At 34.5% G+C, this 27,078-nt stretch overlaps 1 protein-coding gene across 1 annotated transcript in view; it reads left to right on the plus strand.

Annotated features, from left to right (window-relative positions):
- Window positions 1-23,229, plus strand: part of LOC128202732 (protein mono-ADP-ribosyltransferase PARP12-like) — a 69,542-nt gene extending 46,313 nt beyond the window's left edge. Inside the window, exons 2-13 of the mRNA XM_052903814.1 lie at window positions 7,179-7,950; window positions 9,455-9,760; window positions 10,462-10,577; window positions 11,017-11,101; window positions 14,269-14,332; window positions 15,194-15,366; window positions 15,899-16,073; window positions 17,914-18,131; window positions 18,475-18,589; window positions 19,476-19,615; window positions 21,622-21,758; window positions 22,654-23,229. Coding sequence (XP_052759774.1) covers window positions 7,214-7,950; window positions 9,455-9,760; window positions 10,462-10,577; window positions 11,017-11,101; window positions 14,269-14,332; window positions 15,194-15,366; window positions 15,899-16,073; window positions 17,914-18,131; window positions 18,475-18,589; window positions 19,476-19,615; window positions 21,622-21,758; window positions 22,654-22,949 — 2,562 coding nt within the window. The 5' untranslated portion in view covers window positions 7,179-7,213 and the 3' untranslated portion in view covers window positions 22,950-23,229. The remainder of the gene's footprint in view (window positions 1-7,178; window positions 7,951-9,454; window positions 9,761-10,461; window positions 10,578-11,016; window positions 11,102-14,268; window positions 14,333-15,193; window positions 15,367-15,898; window positions 16,074-17,913; window positions 18,132-18,474; window positions 18,590-19,475; window positions 19,616-21,621; window positions 21,759-22,653) is intronic.
- Window positions 23,230-27,078: the final 3,849 nt, after the last annotated feature.

The raw sequence follows: 27,078 nt of genomic DNA on the forward strand, positions 1-27,078 counted from the left end.
TAAACTTATTGAGCAGAACGGAACAAAATTAACGTTACATGTACACATTAACCGGCATGCATCGCTGACTTGCGGTACAGTGAGTTGATTAAATCCGTTACAGAATAAAACTGCTGATCATTTATTGAAAAGTGCTGAAAATATAAATAACAAAATTTACTATTGAAATGTTTTGATGGATTTTTTATTTGTGAAAATCGATATTTCTATATTTTATAAAAGCGTTGAGTTTACGGTGGATGACTTTTGTACATAAACATTATCCTTTCAAATACATGCCACATTACGCTGTGATGCTTTTGGGTGGTTGTGTGGTTGTGTGGTTGTGTGAGTGATTGAGTGAGTGAGTGAGTGAGTGAGTGAGTGAGTGAGTGAGTGAGTGAGTGAGTGCGTGAGTGAGTGAGTGAGTGAGTGAGTGAGTGAGTGAGTGAGTGAGTGAGTGAGTGAGTGAGTGAGTGAGTGAGTGAGTGAGTGAGTGAGTGAGTGAGTGAGTGAGTGAGTGAGTGAGTGAGTGAGTGAGTGAGTGAGTGAGTGAGTGAGTGAGTGAGTGAGTGAGTGAGTGAGTGAGTGAGTGAGTGAGTGAGTGAGTGAGTGAGTGAGTGAGTGAGTGAGTGAGTGAGTGAGTGAGTGAGGGAGGGAGCGAGCGAGCGAGCGAGCGACCGACCGACCGACCGACAGATAGACAAACAGACAGACCGCACGAACGAAGGAACGACTTAATGAACTCAATGTCAACATGTGATTAGTGCTTTAAAGCAGTGTTTATGGTACCATTGGGGACACCTACAACACTGTTTGTGGTCTGGCTGGCAAGTTACATACACAATAGGTTTCAGTTGATGTTGTAATGTTTTGTTTCCGCCGTCCACAGGCACTCTTGTTCGTGATTGGAGATTTCTTCCTTTTCTACACACATGATAAATGTTCTCGGAGTTAGTATACATCCAAAACAAGGATTTTGCCGACTCAGAAAGATGTAGCATGTGCAATGGCATATAATCCACACTCTACTACATTGTCTTGTTTTTGAATGGTAGGTTCAACTACATTAATTATTTCTTCATGTTCATCTATTTGAGATAATTAGTAGTTAAGCCCCTAAAATATAGCCAAACAATTTAAAAAAATGTACTTTACAGACTTGATCTCTTATTATATCCTTATTATTGTACTATTTAACAAATTCCCTTTTAAAACAACTAACAACAATCTATTCGCACTTAATAAGTACAAAATAGAACATAAAATAAGTCTTCAAAATCTTATCTTTTCATTAATAAGAATACATTGACAGCACTTTTAAATATATGGTCAGCAGTTTCACTCTATTTCAATATCGTTTGTAACTTATCAGCACTTTAGAACGGGTATGATTATTCACAGGAAAATGTACGTGTCGCTTAAGAAATCCCATAGGTAACAATTTTGTTTAATAAAATTTCGGGAATGAAACTTAAAACGCAAAAAAGATAACAAGGATACATAAACGTGTAATCAAGCATACATACATACATACATACATACATACATACATACATACATACATACATACATACATACATACATACACACACACACACACACACACACACACACACACACACACACACACACACACACACACACACACACACACACACACACACCCACGCACGCACGCACGCACGCACGCACGCACGCACGCACGCACGCACGCACGCACGCACGCACGCACGCACGCACGCACGCACGCACGCACGCACGCACGCACGCACGCACGCACGCACGCACGCACGCACACACACACACACACACACACACACACACATGGAATTTCCAGTTATTTCCACAGATTTTAAAATATTATCCACAGTCATTTCTGGAAAACCGTGCGGTCAACATATTGGAGTTGTTGATATTTTCCGTTATTACACTGGAAACGTTTGGAAACTAGATAATTATGCAAGGTATGGACTTAGAATATTTTCTGCATGTTTTACTATGCAATAAGCTTTTTCTGTAAATATTACTTGTTGTTTTTTTCTTCGTGTTTCTAAGCAAACATTACGTTATCTCGTACGAAATAAAAGGGGAGATTCTGGCATGTAATGAATACATTACGCCTGTGATAAGGACAAAACCACCGACAGTTTTGGTGTTAAAAAAGGTCCATGCATATTTTATACTAATACATTTTCGCAGAGATGAAACTTGAACTTGAATTCAACTTAGAAATTCTGGTAAAGGTTTTGCATGTTACCAAATTTAAGTCAATATCTCAGCAAATACATAATGTATTACATAGAGACTATTGAAATGACTTCCAAACTATATAACCGACTTAATTATCAAGTAAGATAACTGCATCTTGCAATAATGCAAATTATTTCCCATTATTATTTATATTTATACTTATTCTGGTTTAGGTTTTGCATGTTAGCACACATATGTTAATATCTCAGAAATAATCAAGTTGGATAACTCTATTTTTTCATATAATGCTAATTATGGTCCTTTATTATTAGAAATTATGGCTAAGGTTTTGCGGCGGAAAGGTAGAGCGCGCTTGTCTCGGTGACAGCTCTTGTTTATAAAGTTTTCAATTTATGATTTGAATTGGACACCTTGTGCAATAATATTTCATTGGTGTGATTTAAATATAATTCTGAAAACGTGTTTTATCAACATTTCAGAACATTTTTCCGACCACACACAAATGCTTTCAAAATGCATTTTGTATATATTGAACCTCAGTCTGGCTTTAAGAAAATATGCGCACTGTTGACAATGTTATTGTACATCATGGACTTATTGCCAATATAATAAACAATAATAAAAAGTTAAATTGCGGTTTTATAGATATAGGCAATGCCCTTGATTATGTGGTAAGACCTAGAACCTGTGGTAAAATTAAATAAGACTTTTTTTCTGCTTTATTAAAATCCTATCATAAAATAGATTTGTTTGCATTATAAAGGTTGATCATACTTGTTACTTATCATAATTTCAAGCGAAAAAGTTGTTTTTTTAGTGAATGCATCATAATATGTTATCTGTGGTATGATGAAGTAGGCAGTATTAATGGGTGCAATGACTATAAATTAATTCACGGACATAGTTATAATCATAAAACAGTAACAGTCAAATTAGAACCACATGACATAGCATTATTTCATTATTATAAAGTAAGTTGTGGTTTGAACTTGAAATAGTTTCAAAACCAATTCACAAACTATTTCATATTAGTATTCTAGTATATGAACTGGTGTGCCTAGAGGAAGATGAACTTACTGATCTATATTGGTGTTTTGAACGATTATTAATTAGATAGGACCTTAACTGATAACAATCATTTACAAAGTCGCAGATTACAGCTTTATCCTCATTACTAAACAGCCATAAAACTAATTTCTTTGACAATTATAAGCCTTACATGAAGTGATAAAGAGGACTTCATCTTCAATTTTCCCAGTGAGACCGTCGTTTCAAAATCTTTCTTCTCCAGCAATACTTTTGTAATTTCTATCTCTGACTTGTGTTAACAAACTCAAAATTTTGTAAAGCAATTTTGAACCTCTTGTCTCTTAATGACATGTTTGTTTTTATATAATGAATCACTGTCTGCAAGAGCACCTCCTAACAAGCTCTATGTATCAGATTACGATATTCTATACACACGATTATACAGTGCTTACTCAAGGGCAGTAGTGTCAGTTGCGTCCATTGTTGATGATATAAAATCAAGACTTAAAGTACGCAATACTCTTATACATTATTTCATTGTTTTTAGGAGTGCGGCAGGGAGAATGATTATCTCCTGTATTTTTCTCATTATATTAAGACGACTTTGAGGAAATGCTTTAACTAATTATATATATATATTATAAATGGCTACGATGGGATTGAGATGAATCTGTTGAAAAGGTGGTTGGATATATTTGTCGATGATATTGTACTATTTTCTCAAACACAAGTCGGTTTGCAGATAGGTTCTGATATTTGTCTTAAGTGTTGTTATACATGGAAAATGAAAGTAAAGGTAGGAAAACAAAGGTTATGAATTTTTGGAAATCAGAACTACTTCCAAAAGAATTATTTATACACGGAAACAATAAATAAAGGGGATTGGAGACTTTTCCACTGACTGTTAAACTTCTATCCAGACTACTGTATAAGGAGGCAAAATACAAGGGCAGGACCCTCACAGGATGCTGGCCGAACATCAAGTATGATCAGAGGCCTATCTAGGAGGACCTTACCAAAATTATATAATATAAGGTACTTATCTTATATTCGCCATAACACTAAGTGTGTCAATTGTTTGTCTAACAGAAAAGAAATATTTCATTGATACACTGTTATTTTTAATTATCTCTCATAGAATATATCTGCAGTTTTGTCCTTTCTTTGGTGCTGGCGCTGACATTGACATTGTTTTTTTTCTGCTTGAACAATTTCAGTGTATTAACATTTTACTGAGTGCAAAATATTCGTCAAACAATACATGCCAAGGCTTACTGAACGACTGCATTTGTTTGCGTTTATGCGTAGGAAACACAATATTGCCAGTTTTCAGTTGTTTGATTATGTCCCATTGTCAATTAATTTAAAAAAAAAATGATGAGCGGTATCATGTTTGTGGATCTTTTTTCCTAAAATCATCACAGAACAGTACAGTGATTTGACAGCTGCACTGAATGGCATAACTGATGAGATGTCAAAGCCAACAAGAGTGGTGAAAAAGACTTTAAAACTGCTGGTTGTGCTCTTGAGGCTGTGGTTGGTTTGTGGAATTACCAAAATTAACATTTTTGAATCTGTGTCACTCAAAACTGCTTTGTGTGGCATGTGAGGTCATCCGTAGTCATTTAATATAATAATATGAACTTAAATCATAATTAATGTTCGTAATATTTATCAATACGAATTTGTGTTTGTCAAGTGTTATCATGTCGTTTCATGATAAAATTGGTTTTACATAAGTGTTATTGTTTATTATTCTTTGTATTTTGCATTTCTTCAGTGTAATACCAAATCAGATCAAATATAAAACACGTTCAATGTTTTTGTTCGTTGTCCGTGATTAATATTGTCTGGTACGTTTGTTTACGGAGCTAGCATTCCGTCCGTACTTGAAGATTAAAGGGTTATGCCTCGATATGAAGAAATTTTAATCTAGCAACTTTTTAAATCATATGAATAGCTGTAATTTATTTGTTATAAATTTTTATTTTCGCAAGGAATGGCAGCGATTTAACATTTATTATAAAACGGAAAGCATCCATACAGGAAAGCAATTTTAGAACAAGTGTTAATATCCCCGATGAGTTTCCGATGGGTATCATTTCTAGCAATAATTTGAACAAAAGAACAAGGTTCAGTATTGCGTAGTTAATGTTATAAGTACTAACAAACCTGTAAAATTATAGAAATATATCAAAACAGTTTGACATTATTACTAGAACCATCAAACCAACAGAGTCACAAAAGAAAACAATAACTCATGATAAAAACTCCACTTACAGATGCCTTCGATATGCAATAAATACAATGTCTTGCGATACTGGGATTTATCATCTGATTATATCCCGGTATCATCTAGATTTGGATCGACAAATGGTACCAGATACCGGGTATCGGATACTAGGTTTTAGCACCACTCTGGATTTCCGGTGAATTTAGCTGTGCTGGTATCCCACGCGCAATGTGTCACTTCTTAAATGTTCAACTGTATTGTTTATGGCAAGTAAATTTTGACATTTAAAAGGAGTGTGATTGAATGCATATTTCTACAAGAAATTTGAGTACAATATGAAAACAAATGACCTTTGAAAATATGATTTTTCAAGGAACTTTTTGACCTCAGTGACCATTAAATGTACTTCGCGTCATGATGCTGTTTGGTGAAATGTATAAAAATACATTTTTCTACGTCATTATGTACACGAATTTATGATTGTATGCAAGAAAAGAAAAACACATGATTGTGTTTCCGGTCTGGAATGAAAAATCGGACTCTCGAGCATGCTGCATGAGCGGTAACCCGGCTTTACTCTAAAACAGCTTACTGACGTGCTCTTGGTCATATTTTTCTATCTGGACTGGAGATTTGTGATAAATATTATTATTGAACAATAAATCCAAGCTCAAATTCGTGGAATTCCAGTATTCAAAGATTTTGTTTGGCAAATTGAAGCATTTTCTCAATTTATGTCTCATGTTTCAAGATATTGAACAATTCATTTCTTGTTTGAACTACGACATACCAAAATATAAAAGCTTGATTTGGGAATTGAACAATACATTTCTTGTTTGAACTAGGACATACCAAAAATATAATAGCTTGTTTTGGGAAATCAGACCATCCTAACCCTATTTCCTCCATATCTGAGGATAAAAAAAAATGACAAAAAACAAAAACACCCAGTCGTGTTAGACTTATCAAGATGATCATTAGCAATGTCTAATTTAATTGGCTATTCAAATACCTATGTCCATGCGAAATCAAGCTTTCAGAATCATACACCATGCGAAATATGAAAGAAAAAAGCTATATGTTGGTATTCCGCAATAAACCAGAAATTTATTTTAAACATTTACCAATATTTGACAGAATAAATAGCAATATTTGCAGGAAAAAGAACAATTTGCAAGAAAATGATCTTGATATAAAGTATTTTTGCCAAAAGAAATCAATGAAAAAAAATCCCTACCTTCCATACCTTATTGAAAAAAAATGATGGTTGGCCTTATGGGGATCATCATTGTTACAAACATTTTGTTTTATGCAATATGCGTCAGCTTAACTGATATTATGCAGTATTATAAGCAAACATGATTTTTATCACAACCGACAGTTTTTAGTTCCGGTTTGAAAAAGTATTCTGGAGACAAGTTGACGACTGATATACATTTATAGGGTCTCTTCAATAATATGTTAATTTAAAACCATATTGATTTAAATTCAGGAAGTGTTCTTATATTCATAATGTTACTAAAAAGGAATTGATCGCAAAAAACAATGACGTACAAATTTATATATTGTATATTTAAACATGTAGGTTTAATAATAAATATATCTAACATGTTGTGACTACTATGGCATTGAGACTGCTATTATGTAGTTTTGTTTTTATCCCCAATTCACCAGTCTTCGATCCTTATCTGCTTGTTGCAAACAAATATTTATTTATTTTCAGTTCACACAAAACTTCATTGCATCTAGTGCTATAAAATGGCGATGGCTATAGATCAAGATAAGGATGACATTGTTCGCAGAGTGATAAGATTTCTGGCGTCACAACCGAACTATGCGATAGGATTTGCGGATCTTCATGCTAACTTCAACGCGCTCATGGAGGGAAGACAATTTGAACGTCTCCTTAGAAACTATACCGATCAGTTTGAGTTGTTTGAAGATGGACAATTATTTGTCCGTCTTTCTATCAAAGTAAAGGTATGTGAAATGCATTGTTCAAACCAGACCTGTCCGGGAAACATCTCGGTCTGCAAAGGCTTACATATTTGTAAGAGGTATATTTTATATGGAAACTGCACACACAATCCGTGTATTGTTGGACATGACTTAACAACTTCCCATAACATGGAAGTTCTGAGTCAACTCTTACTGAATCAGTTGCCAATGCCTCTTGTTGAAGATCTCCTTAAACGTCCAACCAAAATATGTGAGTTTTACAACATGGCGGGTGGATGCAGAAATAATGAAGCCGGAAAACCATGCACATATCTGCATCTATGTAAGAACTACATAACTCGGGAATGCATAACAGATAACTGCCAAAGAAGCCATTTCATCCATAAGAGTACAGTAAGGAATGTCTTAGAGAAGCATGGCATCAGTATGGGAAAAATACCAAAGAAGAATTTAGCAGAATTCAAAAAAATAATGCAGTCAAATGACAGGAATTTCTCCGGAAGAGATGGACCTATTCCTGAACCGATGTTTGGAAGGTATGAACATTGGTTTTGGGAATCGCACAAAAGTTTACTATCGAATTTCAATGATAAATTCCAATCAATGATCGATTAATCATCAATATTTTTCATGCCTATACAAACACTTCATTCTATGAATTTTAGCTTCATTATTTTGAAACTATAACTACAAATTACAAATGCATTTTCTCACTTGAATTGTTTGAGGGAACTTTAAATTAAAGTAAAAAAATAATATTTACTCACTTAAATCGGGGAGGATTGGGAGGGCAAACAGATTTGCTCTTTTCCGTCCGTTCGTGCATGCATGCGTGAGTCCATGTGTGTTTGGTTCAGTCCGAACTCGTGCCGCTCAAATTCCAAAACCATTTCACCGAGAGTCATGAAACCTTAGGAGAATATCAATTGATTGATTAAGTTTTGCACCTGAGATATTGTTTCCCGCTGCACTTAGTAAAACCAGGGTTATATTGAATGAGCACGAAATGGCATTTCTGGATTTTTGTCGCAAAAACTAAAACACTTTATTACTTAAAGTACTGAAACCGTGAGGGAATGTCAATCTTGTGATGATGTTGTGCACCTGTGGTTTTGATTGCTGTTGCACATATAATATCTAGAGTTATAGCCCTTGAATAAGCAGAAATTGGCATTTTTTGACTGTTGAATATTTGTCGTTATAACTTATTTTTTTTTTGTCATACACTCATGAGATCTTTTAAGAAGGTATTTGATGTTGTTCAGTTGTGGAGCACAAACGTTTGATGCACATATATGGTTAATGGACAAGATAATTGCCCTTCCTTTTGTGACAAACGCGGCATATAGGGCTTCCTTGTCCTATGGACACATTGCTAGTTTTCTATATAATGTCTGACCAATAACTTAAAAAGCCTTCGTCCAATTATCATCAAATTATGTTTCAATCAAGCTTTATAACCAGTCTGTACGTCTATGGGCAATATAACATGGACGAGTTCGTAAACAAACCATATGGCTCAAGTCACTCGAACGTTATCACCCTTTGATTATAGAAATTCTATAAGAACGGTCTTGTCGGATCAAATACTTTAGAAGCCTGTGTCCAATCATCAACGAATTTGGTCAGAATGTGTTTGGGCAAAATATCAATATCTCGGTCAGGTTCGATAATCAGCCATGTCGCTTTAGTCATCCCAAGAGTTATGATCCTTGAATTTGTAAAACACTAAATAAATATTGCCCGCTCTCTAAATTCGGCTAACGAACAAGCAGTTATCATCAAACTTGGTGTTCTTAAATAAAATGGAGGTACTTTTCAACAGAATCCGCTCTCGTTAGCACTTCTATAAAAATGCAGACCTGTCCGAGAAACATCTCGTTCTGAACAGGCTAACATAATTGTATGTTTAATATCTGATATGTAAACTTGAAATTCATTCATTTTATTTTTGGTCATGTCTGAACAACTTCCAACAACATGTAAGTTCTGAGACAACTCTTACTGGATCAGCTACAAATGTCTCTTGTTGAACAACAGAAATGCTGCCACAAAGATATGTGAGTTTTACAACAAGAATGGGGGATGCAGAAATGATAAAAACGGAAAACCATGCCCATATCTGCATCTGTGTAAAAACTACATAACACGGGAATGTGTGACAGAAAACTGCCAAAGAAGCCATTTCATCCATGAAAGTACAGTACGAAATGTCTTAGAGAAGCATGGCATCAGTATGGGAAAAATACCAAACAGGAATTTAGCAGAATTCAAAAAAATAATGCAGTCAAATGACAGGAATTACTCCGGAAGAGATGGACCTATTCCTGAACTGATGTTTGGAAGGTATGAACATTAGTTTTGGGAATCGGACAAAAGTTTCCTATCGAATTTCAATGATAAATTCCAATTAATGATCGATTAATCATCAATATTTTTCATGCCTATACAAACACTTCATTCTATGAATTATAGCTTCATTATTTTGAAATTATAACTACAAATTTCAAATGCATTTTCTCACTTGACAGTCTGAGGGGAATTTATGTTTTAAAATTAAAGTAAAAAAAAATATTTCTTAAAAAAAAACCCTCACTTAAATCGGGGATGATGGGGAGGGCAAACATATTTGCTCTTTTCCGTCCGTTCGTGCATGCGTGCGTGATTCCATGCGTGTGTGATTACGTCCGAACTCGTGCCGCTCAAATTTCCAAAACTATTTCACCGAGAGTCATGAAACCTTAGGAAAATATTAATTGATTGATCAAGTTGTGCACCTGGGATATTGTTTCCCGCTGCACTTAGTAAAACCAGGGTTATGGTCCTTGAATGATCACGAAATGGCATTACTGGATTTGTGTTGCACAAAACTCAAACACTTTGATGATGTTGTAAGTTTTATATTTGATTATTTTATTGAGATCGTGTTTGCACTTACATGAAAACCCTTCTATATAGAAGTTTAAGATGCATACTATAAATTAACAAATAACAAAATTGCATCCAAGCACTAACTATCTAGCTCGCATATTTCTCTTTTTCAACAGAGGCAGGCCACTTCCGGATACCCTGAGAAGACCGATGTCAGGCATGACTATACAGGACAGGGGAGTTTGGCCCACTTCCAGAAGACCCCCTTTGTCTCCTGCGCAATTAGGTGGAGGTAAGAAATAGTTATTTTTTATATCAATTCATTTCTTGATAAATTTAGGCAAGTACCGAAGCAGTCAAGATACGGAAATATCTTTAGAAGTCATTATTGTCATGCAACATATATCCATGTCAGAATGCTAATAAAGTCATAAGAAAAAAGTTACATAACTCTGGCAGGAGTACAGCACATTGTTGAACTGAGAACGGCGTCTGAGATATAATAAATGCTGAAAACTTTGAATTGGAATGTGAATCTTTGAACATTATTCATAGATCTGGGGCAATTTTCAGTAATCTACTTAGATTCAACTTCATTTTAATAGTAGAAATTAAAAGTAGTGTTTTGATCCGACTGTAAAATTCATTAAAGACTGTAGTATATGTTCTCTTTTGATAATGGCCGCTGTTTTATAACATCTGACCTAGTGTCCCATGTTATTAAATTTTAGCAGAAGCAGTCGCGTCTGGCAGAGGAACCCAGAGACCAGGGATACCTTTTAATTCGCAGAGGGCTAGTTCAAGTCTTGTTGACAGGTATGCTTAAGTGGCCTAATGGGGACGCCCTAGTCCTGTTGGCAGGTATGCTTAAGGGGAAGGGGGGTATCGTATTCCGGTTTATGTACACATCCAAGTCCTGTTGGCAGGTATGCCTATGGAGTGTTGTGTATCTTTGACGGTATTATGGGCACGCTCAAGTCCTGTTGGCAGGTATGCCTTAAGGGTGTTGTGTATCGTATAGGGGGTATGGGAACGCCCAGGTACTGTTGGCAGCTTTGCCTGAGGGTTGTTGTCTATCGTATTCTGGCTTATTGTCACACCCAAGTCCTGTTGGCAGGTTTGCCTAAGGCTTGTTGCGTTTCGTATGCTAGTTTATGGGCAGGTTAATCTTAGGGTGGTTGTGAATGGCATGCAGGTGTTTATTGACAGGTGTGCCTAAGGGTTATTTTGTATCGTATGCAGGTTAATGGGCAGATATGCCTTAGGGTTGTTGTGTACCGTATGCAAGTTTATGTGCAGATATGCCTAAAGATTGTTGTGTACCGTATGCAGGTTTATGGGCAGATATGCCTTATGGTTGTTGTGTATCGTATGCATGTTTATGGGCAGATATGCCTAAGGGTTGTTGTGTCTCATATGCAGGTTTATGGGCAGATATGCCTAAGGGTTGTTGTGTCTCATATGCAGATTTTTGGGCAGGTATGCCTAATGGTTGTTGTTTATCGTATGCAGGTCTATGGGCAGGTATGCCTAAGGGGTGCTGTGTATCGTATATACATGCAGGTTTATGGGCAGATATGCCTAAGGGCTGTTGTGTATCATATGCAGGTTTATGGGCTATATGCCTATGGGTTGTTGTGTATCGTATGCATGTTTATGGGCAGATATGCATAAGGGTTGTCGTGTATCATATATGCAGATTTATGGGCAGATATGCCTTAAGGGTGGTTTGCATCTTATGCAGGTTCATGGGCAGATATGCCTAATGGTTGTTGTGTATCGTATGCATGTTTATTGGCCGGTATGCCTTAGAGGGGGGGGAGTGTATCATGTAAGTGTTTATGGACAGGTATGCCTAAGGGGTGTTGTGTATCGTATAAGCTTTATGGGCAGCCATGTATAAGAGGTGTTGTGTATCGTATGCTAGTTTATGGGCAGGTATGTATTCCTTAGTGGTGTTGTGTATCGTATACGGGTTTATGGGCAGGTTTGACTAAGGGGTGTGGTGTATCGTAAACATATGTATGGGCAGGTATGCCTTAAGGGTTTTTTAACGTATGCTGGTGTATGGGCAGGTAAGAACATTTATTGGCAGGTATGCCTAAGGGGTGATGTGTATCATATGCAGATTTATGGACGGGTATGCCTTTGGGGTTTTGTGTATCGTAAACATGTTTATGGGCAGGTATACTTAAGGGATGGTGTGTATTGTATGCAGGTGTATGGGAGGTATGCCTAATGGGTGTTTGTATCGTATGCAGGATTATGGACAGGTATGCCTAAGTGGTGTTGAGTATCGTATAAATTAAAGGGTTTAAGGTCAGGTTTGCCTAAGGGGTGTTTTGTTTCGAATACGGGTTAATGGGCAGGTGTGCCTAAGAGGGTTTTGTATGGTATAAGGGTTTATGAGTAAGTAGATATGCCTTACTTGGCTTGTGTAGGTTTATGGACAGGTATGCCATAGGGATGTTGTTTATCGTATGAGGGTGTATGGGCAGGTATGCTTAAGGGGTGTTGTGTATCTTATGCCGGTATGAGCAGGTATGTCGTAGGAATATTATGTATCGTTTGCAGGTTTATGGGCAGGTATGCCTTAGGGGTTTTGTGTATCTTATAGTTGTGTATGGACATGTTTGTGTGTCGTATTCGAGTTTATGGGCACGTCCAAGTCATGTTGGCAGGTATGCATAAGGGGAGTTGTGTATCCTCTGCAGGTTTTGGGTCAGGTTTTCCTATGGGATGTTGTATATCGTTCGTTTGCAGGTTTATGAGCAGGTATACTTAAGGAATTTGTGCATCGTGTGCAAGTTTAAGGACAGGTATGCCTAAGGGGTGGTGTGTCTCGTATGCAAAATATGTATGCCTAAAGGGCATTGTGTATGGTATAAGGGTTTATGGGGAAGGTATGCCTTGGGGGTTTTGTGTATCGTGTGGGTTTATGGGCAGGTATGCCTTAAGTCCGTTGTGTATCGTGTACGAGCTTATGGGCATGCCCACTTTCTGCAGGCAGGTTTGCCTTTATAATGCAGTTTGTTTTGTACGAGTTAATGAACACGCCCCAGTCATGTTGGCAGTTATAGATTTGGGGTGTTGTTTATTGTTTATTGGTTTATTAACAGCCCAAGTCCTGTTTGCAGGTAAGCATATGGGCTTGTATCGTATACGGGTTTATTGGCACGCCCAAGTCCTGTTGGCAGGTATACCTATATACTCGTACATGTTGTGTATCGTATACGGGTCTACGGGCACGCGCAAGTCCTTTTGGCAGGTTTACCTATATACATGTTGTGTATTGTATACGGGTCTACGGGTACGCTTGGCAGGCCTGTCCTGTTGGCAGGTATGCCTACGGGATGTTATGTTTCGTATACCGGTTTTAGGGCAAACCTAAGTGTCATTGGCAGTAACACCAATGGGATATTAGGTATCGTATAAGGTTCTATGGGTAGCCGAAAACCTATTACCATGTATACATATGGGGTTTGTGTGTCGTAGACGGGTTTATGGGCAGGCCCATGTCCTGTTGGCAGTAATGCCAATGGTGAGTTGTGTATTGTATAAAGGTCCATGGGCCGGTATGTCTAGAGGATATTGTGTATCGTATATGAGTTTATAGGCAGAGTAAGTAACTCGTCCATACAAGTTGTGGATTCTGAATGTACTTTCGAACTTGAAAGTGATTTCTCTTTAAAGATAATAAGGATCGTGTGCTATTCTCTATTGCAATTATTTAAGAGGTTATAATTGTTCTAGCCAAAGTTAGAAAACATGAATTTGACGTATTTAGATTAAAAAAAAATACATTTTGATTTGATACAACGTTGCATTCAGAAAAAATATCATAACGGCCAAATATTTGAAAATTTGAGACTCCGAGTTCTTATTCATGTTTTCACAAAAGTTGTCATTTCGATACTAATAGTTGTTTTCATTTAACCATGAAAATGACATGAATGAAATGCCAATGGTTCTTCTTTCCCCAGAATGGTATCCGAAACTGCGGCAGACAACATCCTTAACAAGAAGATATGTATTTACAATTTGAAGGTGAGTGTTAACCTGTTTGTCTGATTTTGGAAGTAAAGAATTGAGTTGAGTTATTGTAATAGCAATGGTGTCAACGCTTGCGTTGTGCAAACACTTTTACCTATGTCATAACTGGAAATATAAAATAACTTGATTCTTAATGCAGATGGCGTTACCAACGACATTATGTTGTGAGGCCAATAACTCTGGCTTTGACAATTCAAAATATCACCCGCAGACTGATGTCTGTAAATCAAAGAAAGAAAACAGTGTGAAGCTGATTTCCTGGTCTTGTTGATGGTGTTGATGTCCTAGTTTGGTGGTACAAAAAGCTTAATGCTGGTTATTGCTTTTAAAACCTTCAAGAATTTGACATAAAATTGTATTAAAAGTCCAGGGGGTTGTCAGTTATATGTACATTCACATTGTGTACGATAGTTGAAACAGTGATAGAACATTAATGCCAAACAAAATAAAAAAGGGGGTTAGGGAAATTGACTGGGCCCTGTTTCTGTGGCTGTGTTAAAAAAGTAACTTTAATATTTAATTGAGGAAAATTGACTTTTTTTCTAATTTGAAATGTAAAAGAATTAAGGATGTTTGTACACCAAAAATATGAAAATAAGCAAGAAAATAGTCTAGATAATGGTTGCATATAAATGAATTTAATGAACAGTAGAGGTTATTTAAATAATTCTAATGCAAACATTATCACTTTAAGATAAATAAATACACTGAGATTCGATTTTATTAATGCGATCCCTGGTTTGCACAATCCAACTTGGCTAAACCCTTGTTAACACATCTATATCTTATCTAATACGTTTCATCAATGCGCCTTGCATGTTAATGTTGAGTTTTTATTGATTTCTTGTTTTGCAGAGTCGATGCTCGTACTTTGCACAGTGTTTTAATTACCACTGTGAATTACTGTACCAGTGGTTCTACCGGTTTGATGACAGTTCTAACTGGAAGACAGTCGAACCCCTGGAAAACATGCGTATGGAACTGCACTACAGCGATCCAGCCAACGTTGAATACTGTCTGTTTATTGAGTATGTTTGTGTATTTAGTTTGACAAAGCTGTCGTTCTGTCAATTTAATGGAAGATTTTTAAAGAATTAAAACATGTTAATTGTCAAACTGAAAGTGTTCTGTAGCAGTAAGAAATTATCTGATCGTTTTATTATCTAGAGATTTTCATAAGAAGAAAAGTCTATGTATTGTGTATTAATTCGAGAAAACCATTGATATTCAATCTACAAATCATTTATTTAATATACATATATTTGCAACAACACTTTTGACAGTGATATTCTCGTCCACAGCGTCATATTTTGTGTCACATGGCATTTCTGATCAATTACTTTTCTTCCGATAATCGTTAAAGAATATTTAAACTTGGTATATTGGTCGTGGTCATGTCATGTCTTGTATATATGTATATATTGGTCAGTTGATTCAAGGTAATTGTAACATTTACCAGTAGAAAAATTGTGATGGGCGTTCCCGACATGTGACATATTAGGTTTTCGAAATTCTAATCTTAATACTACTCTATCTTATGTTAATTGTTCTCCACCATAGAGATGTGTCGGTGCAACTGAAGTTCAAGACCATGAAAGCAGAGGGTGAAGGCAAGCACCTGACATTCCATCGGGTGTCAACAGAGTCGTCGGCAATTTTGGATTCGCACCCCCTTGCAACAAGCTGGCAGTGGTTTTGGATGGCAGAGAGTGGGGAATGGAAGAAATATGGTGATGTAAGTGTCATAGTAAACCTTTATGTTTAATGTTTTATAGCGTTTTAGTGAAAGAGTTATGGAATGGTGCTGCTGTCTATCCTTTTTTGGCAGCACCCTTCTGCCCTTAAAGCTGCACTATCACAGATTGAACGTTTTGACAACTTTTTTTATTTTTTGTCTTGGAAGAGCAAATATTTGTGGTAATATCCGCAAACCAATAATATAAGGTTGTTGACAAAAAAAACAACAACAGATCTTAGATTTTCATATTTCCGTTAAAAAAATAATGTTTTATGGTTTAAACCGTTACTAACGGTTTAAGAAAAATGCATACAACATCAATTTTTGGACTTAAATATAAAAATCTGCGATCTAATTTTTTGTCACTTGTATCACTGGTTTCAATGGATTTTCACAAAAATTAGCTCGTTCCAAGACAAAAAATAAAAAAAAAGTTGTCGAAACGTTCAATCTGTGAGAGTGCAGCTTTAATTCAGCATGTGAACCTTTCTGCCTTTACATAATTAATTGCTTAAATTAATTTAATATTTATTTTGTTTTGATTAAAGCTATGAATATAAATGCATACAAACATTACATATTTGGCAGTTGAAACTTAATATTACTTCAATAAAAAACACAACTCCTAACATTTTCTGTCAAATTCTTAATGTTCAAGTTTTCACAGGCCAAAACAATGTGCCTCTCCTGCAGAGTCCTAATTCGAAATAAATCTCTTAAATTTGCAAAAACTTTCACAAACTGAAAATGTGTAAATATGTTGTAAACTTTCATGTACGTATATAAACTATTGGTCGCATAAAATTGTAACGGTAAACATATTGTTGGCTCCTTATGACATCATTTCCATACATACCATATTTCTGGTGGCCATTCCAGGGAATTTGGACATTTTTTTCAGAACTCCAGTGGGTTTTGACATAAGACCAGGAGCCGTTTCCAAAACATTTTTTTGACATTTCGACTTTTTTTAACAACGAATATTTTTAATTCATTTTATTTTCATTACATCTGTTTATTTGCATTTATCACTTTTACTTTTTTCTTGCTTATTTGTAGTGTAAAAACATTTTTGTTTTCTTTAAAATCAGCTTAGAAAAAAAAACGCATTTTTACTGAGTTGACAATTTTCATTAACATGCTTTATGAATACGACCCCAGAGGATTTTTTCCATCAACATTGATAACTTTCGCGCTAGCATTAGTTAACTTTTTTGACGTCAAAAAATATTTTATTTATACTTCGTAGATTAACTTCAATCCGATTCAGACTAAGTACTCAGAGTGCGTCTGATTTGGTGATCAATATCAAAACATTATTGGATAAATAAAACCAGTCTGTCGGTGCATATTAAGATGCAAAAGGGTACTATTTTCAGCAAAATGACGTTTTTATGTCAAATTTGATCCGGCTCAAAAGCCATTTGAATCTTCCATTTCGGCCGGTTCGTATTATGTACCCACATTCTATATAATTAACTTATATTTTAATTATACACTGTGGAGAGTATTTATCATATACTGAATTAAAAATATAATGCACTTGCAGAACAAAATAGTTCCTGGGTTCCCTCTTGGTATTTCAAAGTATCGACACGTAAAGTCTTGGGAAGCTCCTGGGTTATAAACGTTTTAAGAGCTCAGGTTCATTGCCTTTCAAATGTTGTCAAAGAAAATGGTTTCTGTGAAACCATATAAAATAATCAACTTTGGCGAGCTGACATTAATTTTAAAATCCAATACAGAAACCTTATATCAATTCAGTAAAAATATAAAAAGGACTTGCAGTAGGGATAAAAACATTCACCGAGAAACATTCATTTTTTTTAATTTTCAGGATGCAGATGGACATCGTTCCAAAATCTCGAGCGAGGACCTAGAACAAGCTTACATCTCAAACCCTGATGGTCAGCTAAAGTTTAGTACTCAAGAGCATGAGTATAAACTAGACTTTGCAAAAATGGTGCAGTGTAACATTCACCACAAGACGGAGCGAGAAGTATCAAGACGACCAAAGTTCGTATCAAAAGATGAGTTAGAAAGACGCAAGAAACAGTAAGTCTGTTGACCTTTTCGATTATTTTTTTTCTATTATAAATAGAGATGCAAACGAATGGCAAAATTGTCGTTGTAAAAATAAGACAAACGAATCTTAAACAAAACAACAGAGTTGTAGGCAAAATATTTATTATTATATTTATTTAACAACAAAACATCGAATATTCGAATACCGATTTTGACATTCGAATATCAAACGTTTGATCGAATATTCGAATATTCGTTTGCATCCCTAATTATGAACAATCATTAAAACAACACAGTATATTTATCATGCCTATATGTATAACACTTCAAACGTATTGTATACAGTATAAACTATATTGATTGTCCATGCCAGACCAGTAATACAGAAACCTGCAGGATCTGCAACATCAGGGTTTGTCCCTGTCGCTCCGCCACACTGGAATCTGAGAAGGACCGATGAACTGTTGAACCATTGCGAGCTCGTTCTAGTAAGGATTTCTTTTTATATAAAAATGTATTGAACAAGATACTAATGACTTTTGTATTTTAAATTTTGTCCTTTTACGAGTTTAACGTTCCCATTTACCATATTTCTTATGAAAATTGGGTTGGGTGTGAATTGCTTCTGCATGAATATATATATATATATATATATATATATATATATATATATATATATATATATATATATATATATATATATATATATATATATATATATATAAAGCAGAACAATTACAATTTAATAAATGGGTCAAACAGTAAATGTTTTGAAAATTTGCTTTATTCTTATATTATTAAAAAAATCGTTCGTAGAAATGCACTTACTTTTCAAATGAGTTTGAAGCACTATCAACACATTACATATTATATGGTATATACTATTTATCGGTTTAGTTCTCTTTTCAATAAAACAGTAGGTCTTGTAAATACAATAGGTTATATGATTTAAAACAATGTTTACAAAAGTGTATTATTTTTTATTGTGTCACCTATAACAATATATCTTATATTCTTAATTACTTTCTGCATTTCCATTCTTTTCAAAATATCATGCAAAACATTCAACAAATTTGTCAATTGAACTGGATGTTTAATGTAGAAGTGTTCGTAATCTTCATTACAAGCATTACATAAAGGACATTCCTTCAACTTCCATGTAAATAAATTCAAATGTATTATTTAAAATGTCGCATTTGATAAAAAGACAACATAAGCTTGCAGAGCTATTTTACCTGTAGCATTTAAACACCTTTGGTGTGACGCTGCTGAGAATTGAACACCCTCCTGCGGGTGAAATTCTTGTGATAAGTTAGTGAGATTAATCATAATATACTTAAAATTAATAACATATTTAAATGTCTCTTTTTGCAGCTGGATGAGCGGAATCCCAGTATGAACACTGAGTACAATGAGATTGAAAACATGTTTTTTGAGACCATGCCTAGAATGACGGAGACTATTGTGTCGATCTCCAGGGTGGAAAATGGTGACCTTTGGTATAACTATCTTAGGTAATGACGAGTAAGAGCTTGTTTGTCCGCTTTTTATACGCTTTTTTAAATAAAAAACGGGACATATTATAGTTCCACCAGCGGCATACGGGCGGGCGGGCGTTCTCTCGCTCGGCGTCCAGTATGTTGTCCGCTCAATAACTTTAGAAGCCTTTGCTCAAACATCACCAAATTTGATCAGGATGTATATTGGCCTAATATCTTAAACGATAACCAGCAATATCTCTAAAGGTACTCGAGTGTTATCGCCTTTAAATTATTGAAAGCAACTCAAAGTTGTCTTGTCCGTGCAATAACATTTGAAGCCTTTGTCTAATCATCCGCAAATTTAGTCAGAATGTGAATGGGTATAGTTTGATAACCATGTATATCGCTCGAGCCTCTCAAGAGTTATTGCCCTTTAATTATAGAAAAAAGACTTAATGTTGGCTTGTCCTCTCAATTACTTTAGAAGCCCCTGACAAATCATCAACAAATTTGGTCTGAATATGTGCGGTATTAGTATCTGTTATAAGTTCGATTACAAGCTAAATCGCTCAAGTCACTCGAGAGTTACCTCAAATTAGTCTTGTTGTGGCGACCTTATCTAAAACTAAAGGTTATAACAAAACTAACTAAGGCTAAGGACAATTTTTAACCGCATCGATACTTTTCAATAGTAAAAAATACACTGATGCGTTGAGTGTTGAGTCAATTTAGGTGGGAAATAAAGTTTTGGCGGGAAGGTTTTAACGAAGCAATAAATAATAAATGAACTCATTGAACGGCACAACACCTGTAATAAAAAAATATTTAACATAATACATTTAATGTGTCAAATTCATAAATCGCGTTATTCGCAACACTTTTCCGATCAAAAACTTTAGAAGCCTTTTTCTAACCATCAACAAATTCGGTCAAAATGTTTATTGGAAGAATATCTTTGGCAAGTTTGTTAACCAGTCATATAGCTGAGTCACTCAAGAGTAATCACCCTTTAATTATAGAAATGACCTAAAACTTGCATTGCCCAATCTATTGTCCAATCTATGAATTTAGAAGCCTTTTTTCCAATAATCATTTAATTTAGTCAGAATGTTTGTGGGCAGAATATCTTGGTCAGGTTCGATAACCAGCCATGTCGCTAAATAGTTATGACCCTTAAATTAGGAAAACTGTCTTTACAGGGTCCGCTCCTTAAACTAGGCTTAACATACAACCACTTTTCTTCAAACTTGGTGTCCTTGAATTTGAATGGGCGTATTTTGTGACAGTTGGCGGTCTTTTTAAAATTTGTGGAATGACCAGTATAATAATCACTGTGGTGATTTGTGTCGGCATGCATAGCCCTATGTGAGAGTACCACAAGTACCACTAATTAAGTAAGTTTCTAAATCAAAATAGATGTAGGTGACACTCTCTGCTTATGTTAAAAGCATTTAATGTGTTGAGGAAGAATATCTAAATATTATACCAATAAACATATTGCAAACATGCTTTTTTGACCATGAAACATTGAAAATTCAGTCATTTTACTTTCAATTGAGTCGAATTAAAGAACAAAATTACAAACTGCCTTAACTTTATCTGTAATGTAATTTTAGTCATTTTATTTACCCAGTTTTAGTGACCAGCAATTAGTACTCTTTCAAAATAGACCACAATTACATGTGGTCACCTGGCATCAAAATTTAAAATTATTTGTCGATTATGTTAGAAATATTTGCACATGACCTTATTGCAATTTCAAAATATAAGTATACTGAGACATGTTTCACCGCCGTTGCTTTATTTATTTAAATGATTTCCCATTACTGCAGCTAATAAAGTTAGTTCAAACATGACTAACTTATTATAGTTATTGTAGTAGTAAAAATCGTCATGCTCTACTATTTATATCTGCCGCAGTCATCAAAAAAGAACATGCCAGCATGCCAAAAATGTCTAGGTTATGTAATATGTTTATACATTCACGGTTGTAGTTTATATAACTTTTTATATAAGTATATAAACTTTTACCGCTCTAGTAAAAAAGATAAACTGAAAAAGAGGAACAAGGGCGTAGATGTGGAGGAGAGACAACTCTTCCATGGCACCAGTAATGACACTGTGGAGGCCATCTACAGACAAGGTTTTGACTTCAGGCTGAGTGGAACTGCTTCAGGTAGAAATTCATATTGTAAAAGTTTGCATGTTTTTTACATGTCATATTTTAACATAGACTAAAAATTGCCATGCTTTAAACATTGACAAAACATATCATGCCGCCGAAATTTATAAAAAAAGTCATGCTTTTTACATTGACATAAATTATCATGCTTTTAACATAAACATAAATTGTCTTGCTTTTAAAATTGACATAAATCGTCATGCTTTTAACATTGGCATACATTGTCATGCATTTAACATTGACAACATTTGTCATGCTAAAAACCTTTGCCATTTTGCATGGTTAAAAGAAAGTCGTGTTTAAAATATTGGTTATACTTAAAACATTGGTTAATACTGTTGTGCATGAAATATTGGTCAAACTTTGCCATACTAAAAAATCATGCTTAAACATTGGTCAGAAATGTTCAGCTAGATGCATTTGTTAAAAAAAAAGTTTTTGAAGCATTGGTGCAAATTTGTCATTCTTGAAGCATTGGTTGAAGTTCTCATGCTTCATGTATTTGTCAAAGTTGAAATCCTTATAATCGTCATGCCGAAAAGATTTGTTAAAACTGTAATGCTGGATGGATGGTTCAAAGATTGACATGCTTGAAAGATTCGGGCATGCTGTCATGTTGGATTGATATGTTGCAATTCTGATTCTGAAAACATTGGTTACAAGTCTAACGCTTAAAGCATTGACCAAAATTGCCATACTAGAATCGTCAAATACTTCCATGCATGAAACATAAGTTAAAATTATTGGCCATAATTGACATTCTTGAAACAGGTTTTGATTATTAGCCCCCTTGAAACATTTAAAAAAAAATCCGAAATACAGTTGACTGTTGGCCTGTTTTTTGAAGAACACTTAATAAGTGATTATTATATTACCTATTACTTTGCAGGTACAGCTTATGGAAAAGGCAGCTACTTTGCAACCACTGCCAAATACTCAAACTGCTACACAGACAGACAGAAGGAAACCATGGGGATGTTTATTGCTAAGGTGCTAGTGGGAGATTACACAAAGGGAGATAAATCATACAGCAGACCCCCACAGAAAGACCCACATGATCTGTCGAGTCCTTTGTACGACTCTTGCGTTGATAGTGTTATAGATCCAAAGATTTTTGTTATCTTTGAACTCGGTCAGGTGTACCCAGAATACTTGATAAAATACAAGTCTGATTTCTCCCCGTAGTTTTTGTGCTATATTTCAAGATGAAAAATATGATTTCATCGATTCCAAAGCATCTTTCGAATTTAACCTAAGGAATGAAAATATCACTTTTAAGCACTACTTTTTGAAAATCCATTGTAGTACCTTTCCCTAGATCAAAACTAACACATCACTTTAAAACCAGAAATTGTTGCCAATAATTTGATATTAATGAAAGGTTGCTTAAATTTAAATAACGGTTTTTTTTTGTGGAAAAAATGACATTTTATTAGAAATATTGTAATCCTATTCTTCAAACGTTTTATTGAACTTTAAAGCTGAATGTTCGAACATTTGCTTTCGTACAAAACAAATTACAGACGAAAACAACTGCTCAAACATTTGTTATGTTATACAAATATATTATCTATCACATGTATTCAAACAGTTTGACTTTGTAATACGAACTTCCCTTAAGATTAACACAATATTCACTGATTTTTTTTATCCCCAACGCCTCAAATTTTTTCACCAACCTAGCGTGGTCTTCACTCTTTATCAGTAAAACGACCCGTCTTCAAGCAAATTAGACTAGTATCTGACAGTGAATAATAAATGAATACTCATGTATCATGTAACAAACTCTAAAACTATGAAAACTGTTTTAAATCCAATGATAATCCGCAATTCTTTTGCTAACACGTTTGAACTTTCAAATTTTCATTCAATAAATGGCGGCGTAGTAATTTGGTCATGTATTCATGCCCAGTTTAATTTAAAAGTACAATTGTGCATTAACTGTTATATTTTGGAACATAGTTGCATTAGTAAAACTTCATTTTTAATGTTCATTAACAATTTAAATTAAAACAAAAACCCGACTCAACAATAAACTATAAAAAACACTTTTACGGAACTTTTTATCCACGAACCGAAAATAAACAATGACAGTTATCAACTGTTGACTTTGATTGAGGGGCATCCCATGGGTAGCGGCGTAACCAACTCTCTTTTCAAGGGGGGGGGGGGGGTATACAGAAAAATTCCGAAAATAACCATAAAAGAAATAGACCATTGTGTTGATTTCAGTGTAAGATCGTATTTAATTTCACTCGTGATCATGGCAAAACAATATTTTCTATGACACTCGTGATATAAAATACGATCGTACACTGAAATCAACATATATCCTCTATGTATATCATTGATACAGTCATACGGTAATATATATAAGTGTATCAAACCTCATCATGTTTGACTTCATATTGATTCTTTAGCAGTCGGTGTAATTAATGATCATTTTAATATTAAAACATTGGGTGATTGTTGTCAATAATTATGGTTTTGTTGTTCCTAATAGCTAATTTATTGGTCCCATCCATTCTAAGTAGTCACACTGTCCGTTCGTCCGTGTCTACGCCCGTTTCACTTGAATTAAGATGTGATTAATCTATTTAGACCAAACTTCATATAAATGTCCAGCAGTATGGGATGCTGCTTCTCACATGACACTTATACTCTCGCCTCAATGGTCAATGTTATACTTTGATGTCAACTGGCTATCACTCGGACTAGACCTGATCGGTGGCATTTATCACATTCCTGTGATAGCTTTTTTATCCAATTGCTTATGTTTAAATACATTTTTGCTCAATAAAATGAGTAAGTTTAAGAGCATAAAATGTGCTTAAGTAATTATTGATTTAAACACTCACAAAGAAAGACATATTGAACGTAATTAATAAGGTTTATTAAGAGTTAACACATGCTTTGATAGGTAAACATATTTTCTGGAAGATATTGTTGCTAGGCAACCAAAGATTTTTTTCAAAACCAAGCAAATATTCCACACCCATTTCCAAGAAAAAAACGCATTTACAATATGGATGGAATACGTTTACCATCATTTAAATATATAAACAGGGTACACAAGCTAAAATGTTTAAAAAATCTCCAACTACAGTGAAACGTTAGGGAAAACAAAGAATTGTTAGATTGGCTTATTAACCAAATTTAGAAGAAGAATCCTGTTCTTAAAAGTAACATTTATTGATAATATGATAAATGTAATTTAACAACTCATTTACGTACTTGAGTCATACAGCTTTTAAGTGAATAACTAAGAAGTGAACATAAGTTTCTTAGGGACGTAGCATTTTATAAGTGTGTTGCTAAGCAACCATGAAATATGTAAAAGTTTCCCTTATTGAATATGGAAAAATAAAAAAATAAACTATATGCCATACTCGGTTTAAAAAGGATAGGATCAGTAATACTTATTTTACAATGTTAAAAAGTAAAATACGTAAAAAGTAGATAAAAAAATCTAATTATACTCATTTACATAAAGGTAGGATTTTTTTTTTAATATATTGAGTCAAATCTGCTCATATGTGAAAACTGTTAATTTTAAATCAATGCATTGATCATAATGACAGATCATTTGATTTTAAAATTAATCAATCATTCATTTCAGTTGTCATCAGCTAGAAATTGAAATTAAGCATAATACAAACTCTTAATTGTGAGTTTTAAAATCACTTTTAAATAGTTTACCCTTTTTATTTGAAAGACATTACTTTCATTACAAAAAAGAAAGAAATTAAATGTATATAGTAAACTGAAATATACAAATATATTACATGTATATTCAATAAAAGTTATGTTCTGAATAAAAATGACATGTATGGTCAAGCAGGGCAAATAAAACTGAATTTGATAGTTGTTGAGTAATGCGTGTATCATGTAAACAATAGACAATAGACGAGTGTTTGACGCTTCTCTTTAATACTGTTATTGTGTTTGTGAAGCGTAGCTTTAGATAACATGATGTATATTTTACTCTTATGAAATATTATTTCATGTGTCATGTACTTATTAGCACTCTTAGCAGTTTTATTTTGGTTGTAATTAAATTACAAACGGCATGTCTAACACGAAATGTGTTGATGTTAAGGGCTTTCCACAGTGAATATATCATTTTCTAACAAAATATACCTTAAATTTTGCATACATGTATAGCAACAGTCGGCTACCATTGTCATTAGATCCGTTGTCCCTGGAGCAACAACCTGTCAATAGCTGAACTATTGTATGCATTATTGTGACTGTTTCAATGTTGATTTGTGACAAGTGTTATTTCATATCATATCGTTTTGAAATTGCTCTCCTCATATGTTAAATGCGTGTTTTGCCTATCAAATTTCTCTCGTTTTAAAGACATGAGCATGATTTATCTGTTTAAAAGAGGAGACACAAATTATTACAAAATCGATAAAATCGTTTAACAACAAATGGCATGAAATAAAAGGCTGTATCATCTAAAGCAGAAGCATGTACAGGGTAAAGTCACTTTTTAGGTCATTTTGCTTGATTATCTTTCAAGAGTTACATGCCCTTTCGAACAGAGTTATTTAAACTAAGTGCATAACCTGCTTTGACGGTAACCGATATTGCGCAGTTGACAAAGAACCCAGCTATGAAGCTAGAGGAAGATGGTTTAAAACCGTGTACTTCTAATGCTCTTTTTCTATTGTTGTTGTTCAGTGTTGGTTGTTTTTATGGTGTTGTGATTGCCATAAGAAACTTGTTTTAAACGTAACTGTTTTGTATTTGTTGATGCACTGAAATCAATGATTATGCACTGTATTTACTCATAAGTTGTTATATGCCATACATTTATCTATGTTGTGTACACCTACTAATGCTTTTGTAGTGAAAGGTTGTGGGGTTTTATGTGTGTTGATTTTTTACCATAATTATGGCTTAACTAATTTAAATTTAGATGTGATTGTTTCAATGTTGATTTTGTGACTTGTATTTTTTCATCAATTGCATTCTGAAATAGTTCTCTACGTATATTCCATGTGTGTTTAGCCTATCAAAATTTCTCCCATTTTAAAAACATGAGCATGATTCACCTGTTTAAAAAAGTAGATATAAATTATTATAAAATCAATAAAATCGTTTAACCCAAAACAGCATGAAATAAAAGGCTGTATCATCTAAAGTAGTAGCCTGTATTGGGTACAGACACTATTTTACGTCATTTTGATTGATTATCTTTCAAGAGTTACTTGCCCTATCGAACAGAGTTATGTTTAAACTAAGTGCATAACCTGTTTTGACGGTTTCTGATATAGCACAGTTGGCAAAGTACCGAGCTATGAAG

This window comes from Mya arenaria, chromosome 9, assembly GCF_026914265.1.
Source record: "Mya arenaria isolate MELC-2E11 chromosome 9, ASM2691426v1".
NCBI classification, from domain to species: domain Eukaryota; kingdom Metazoa; phylum Mollusca; class Bivalvia; order Myida; family Myidae; genus Mya; species Mya arenaria.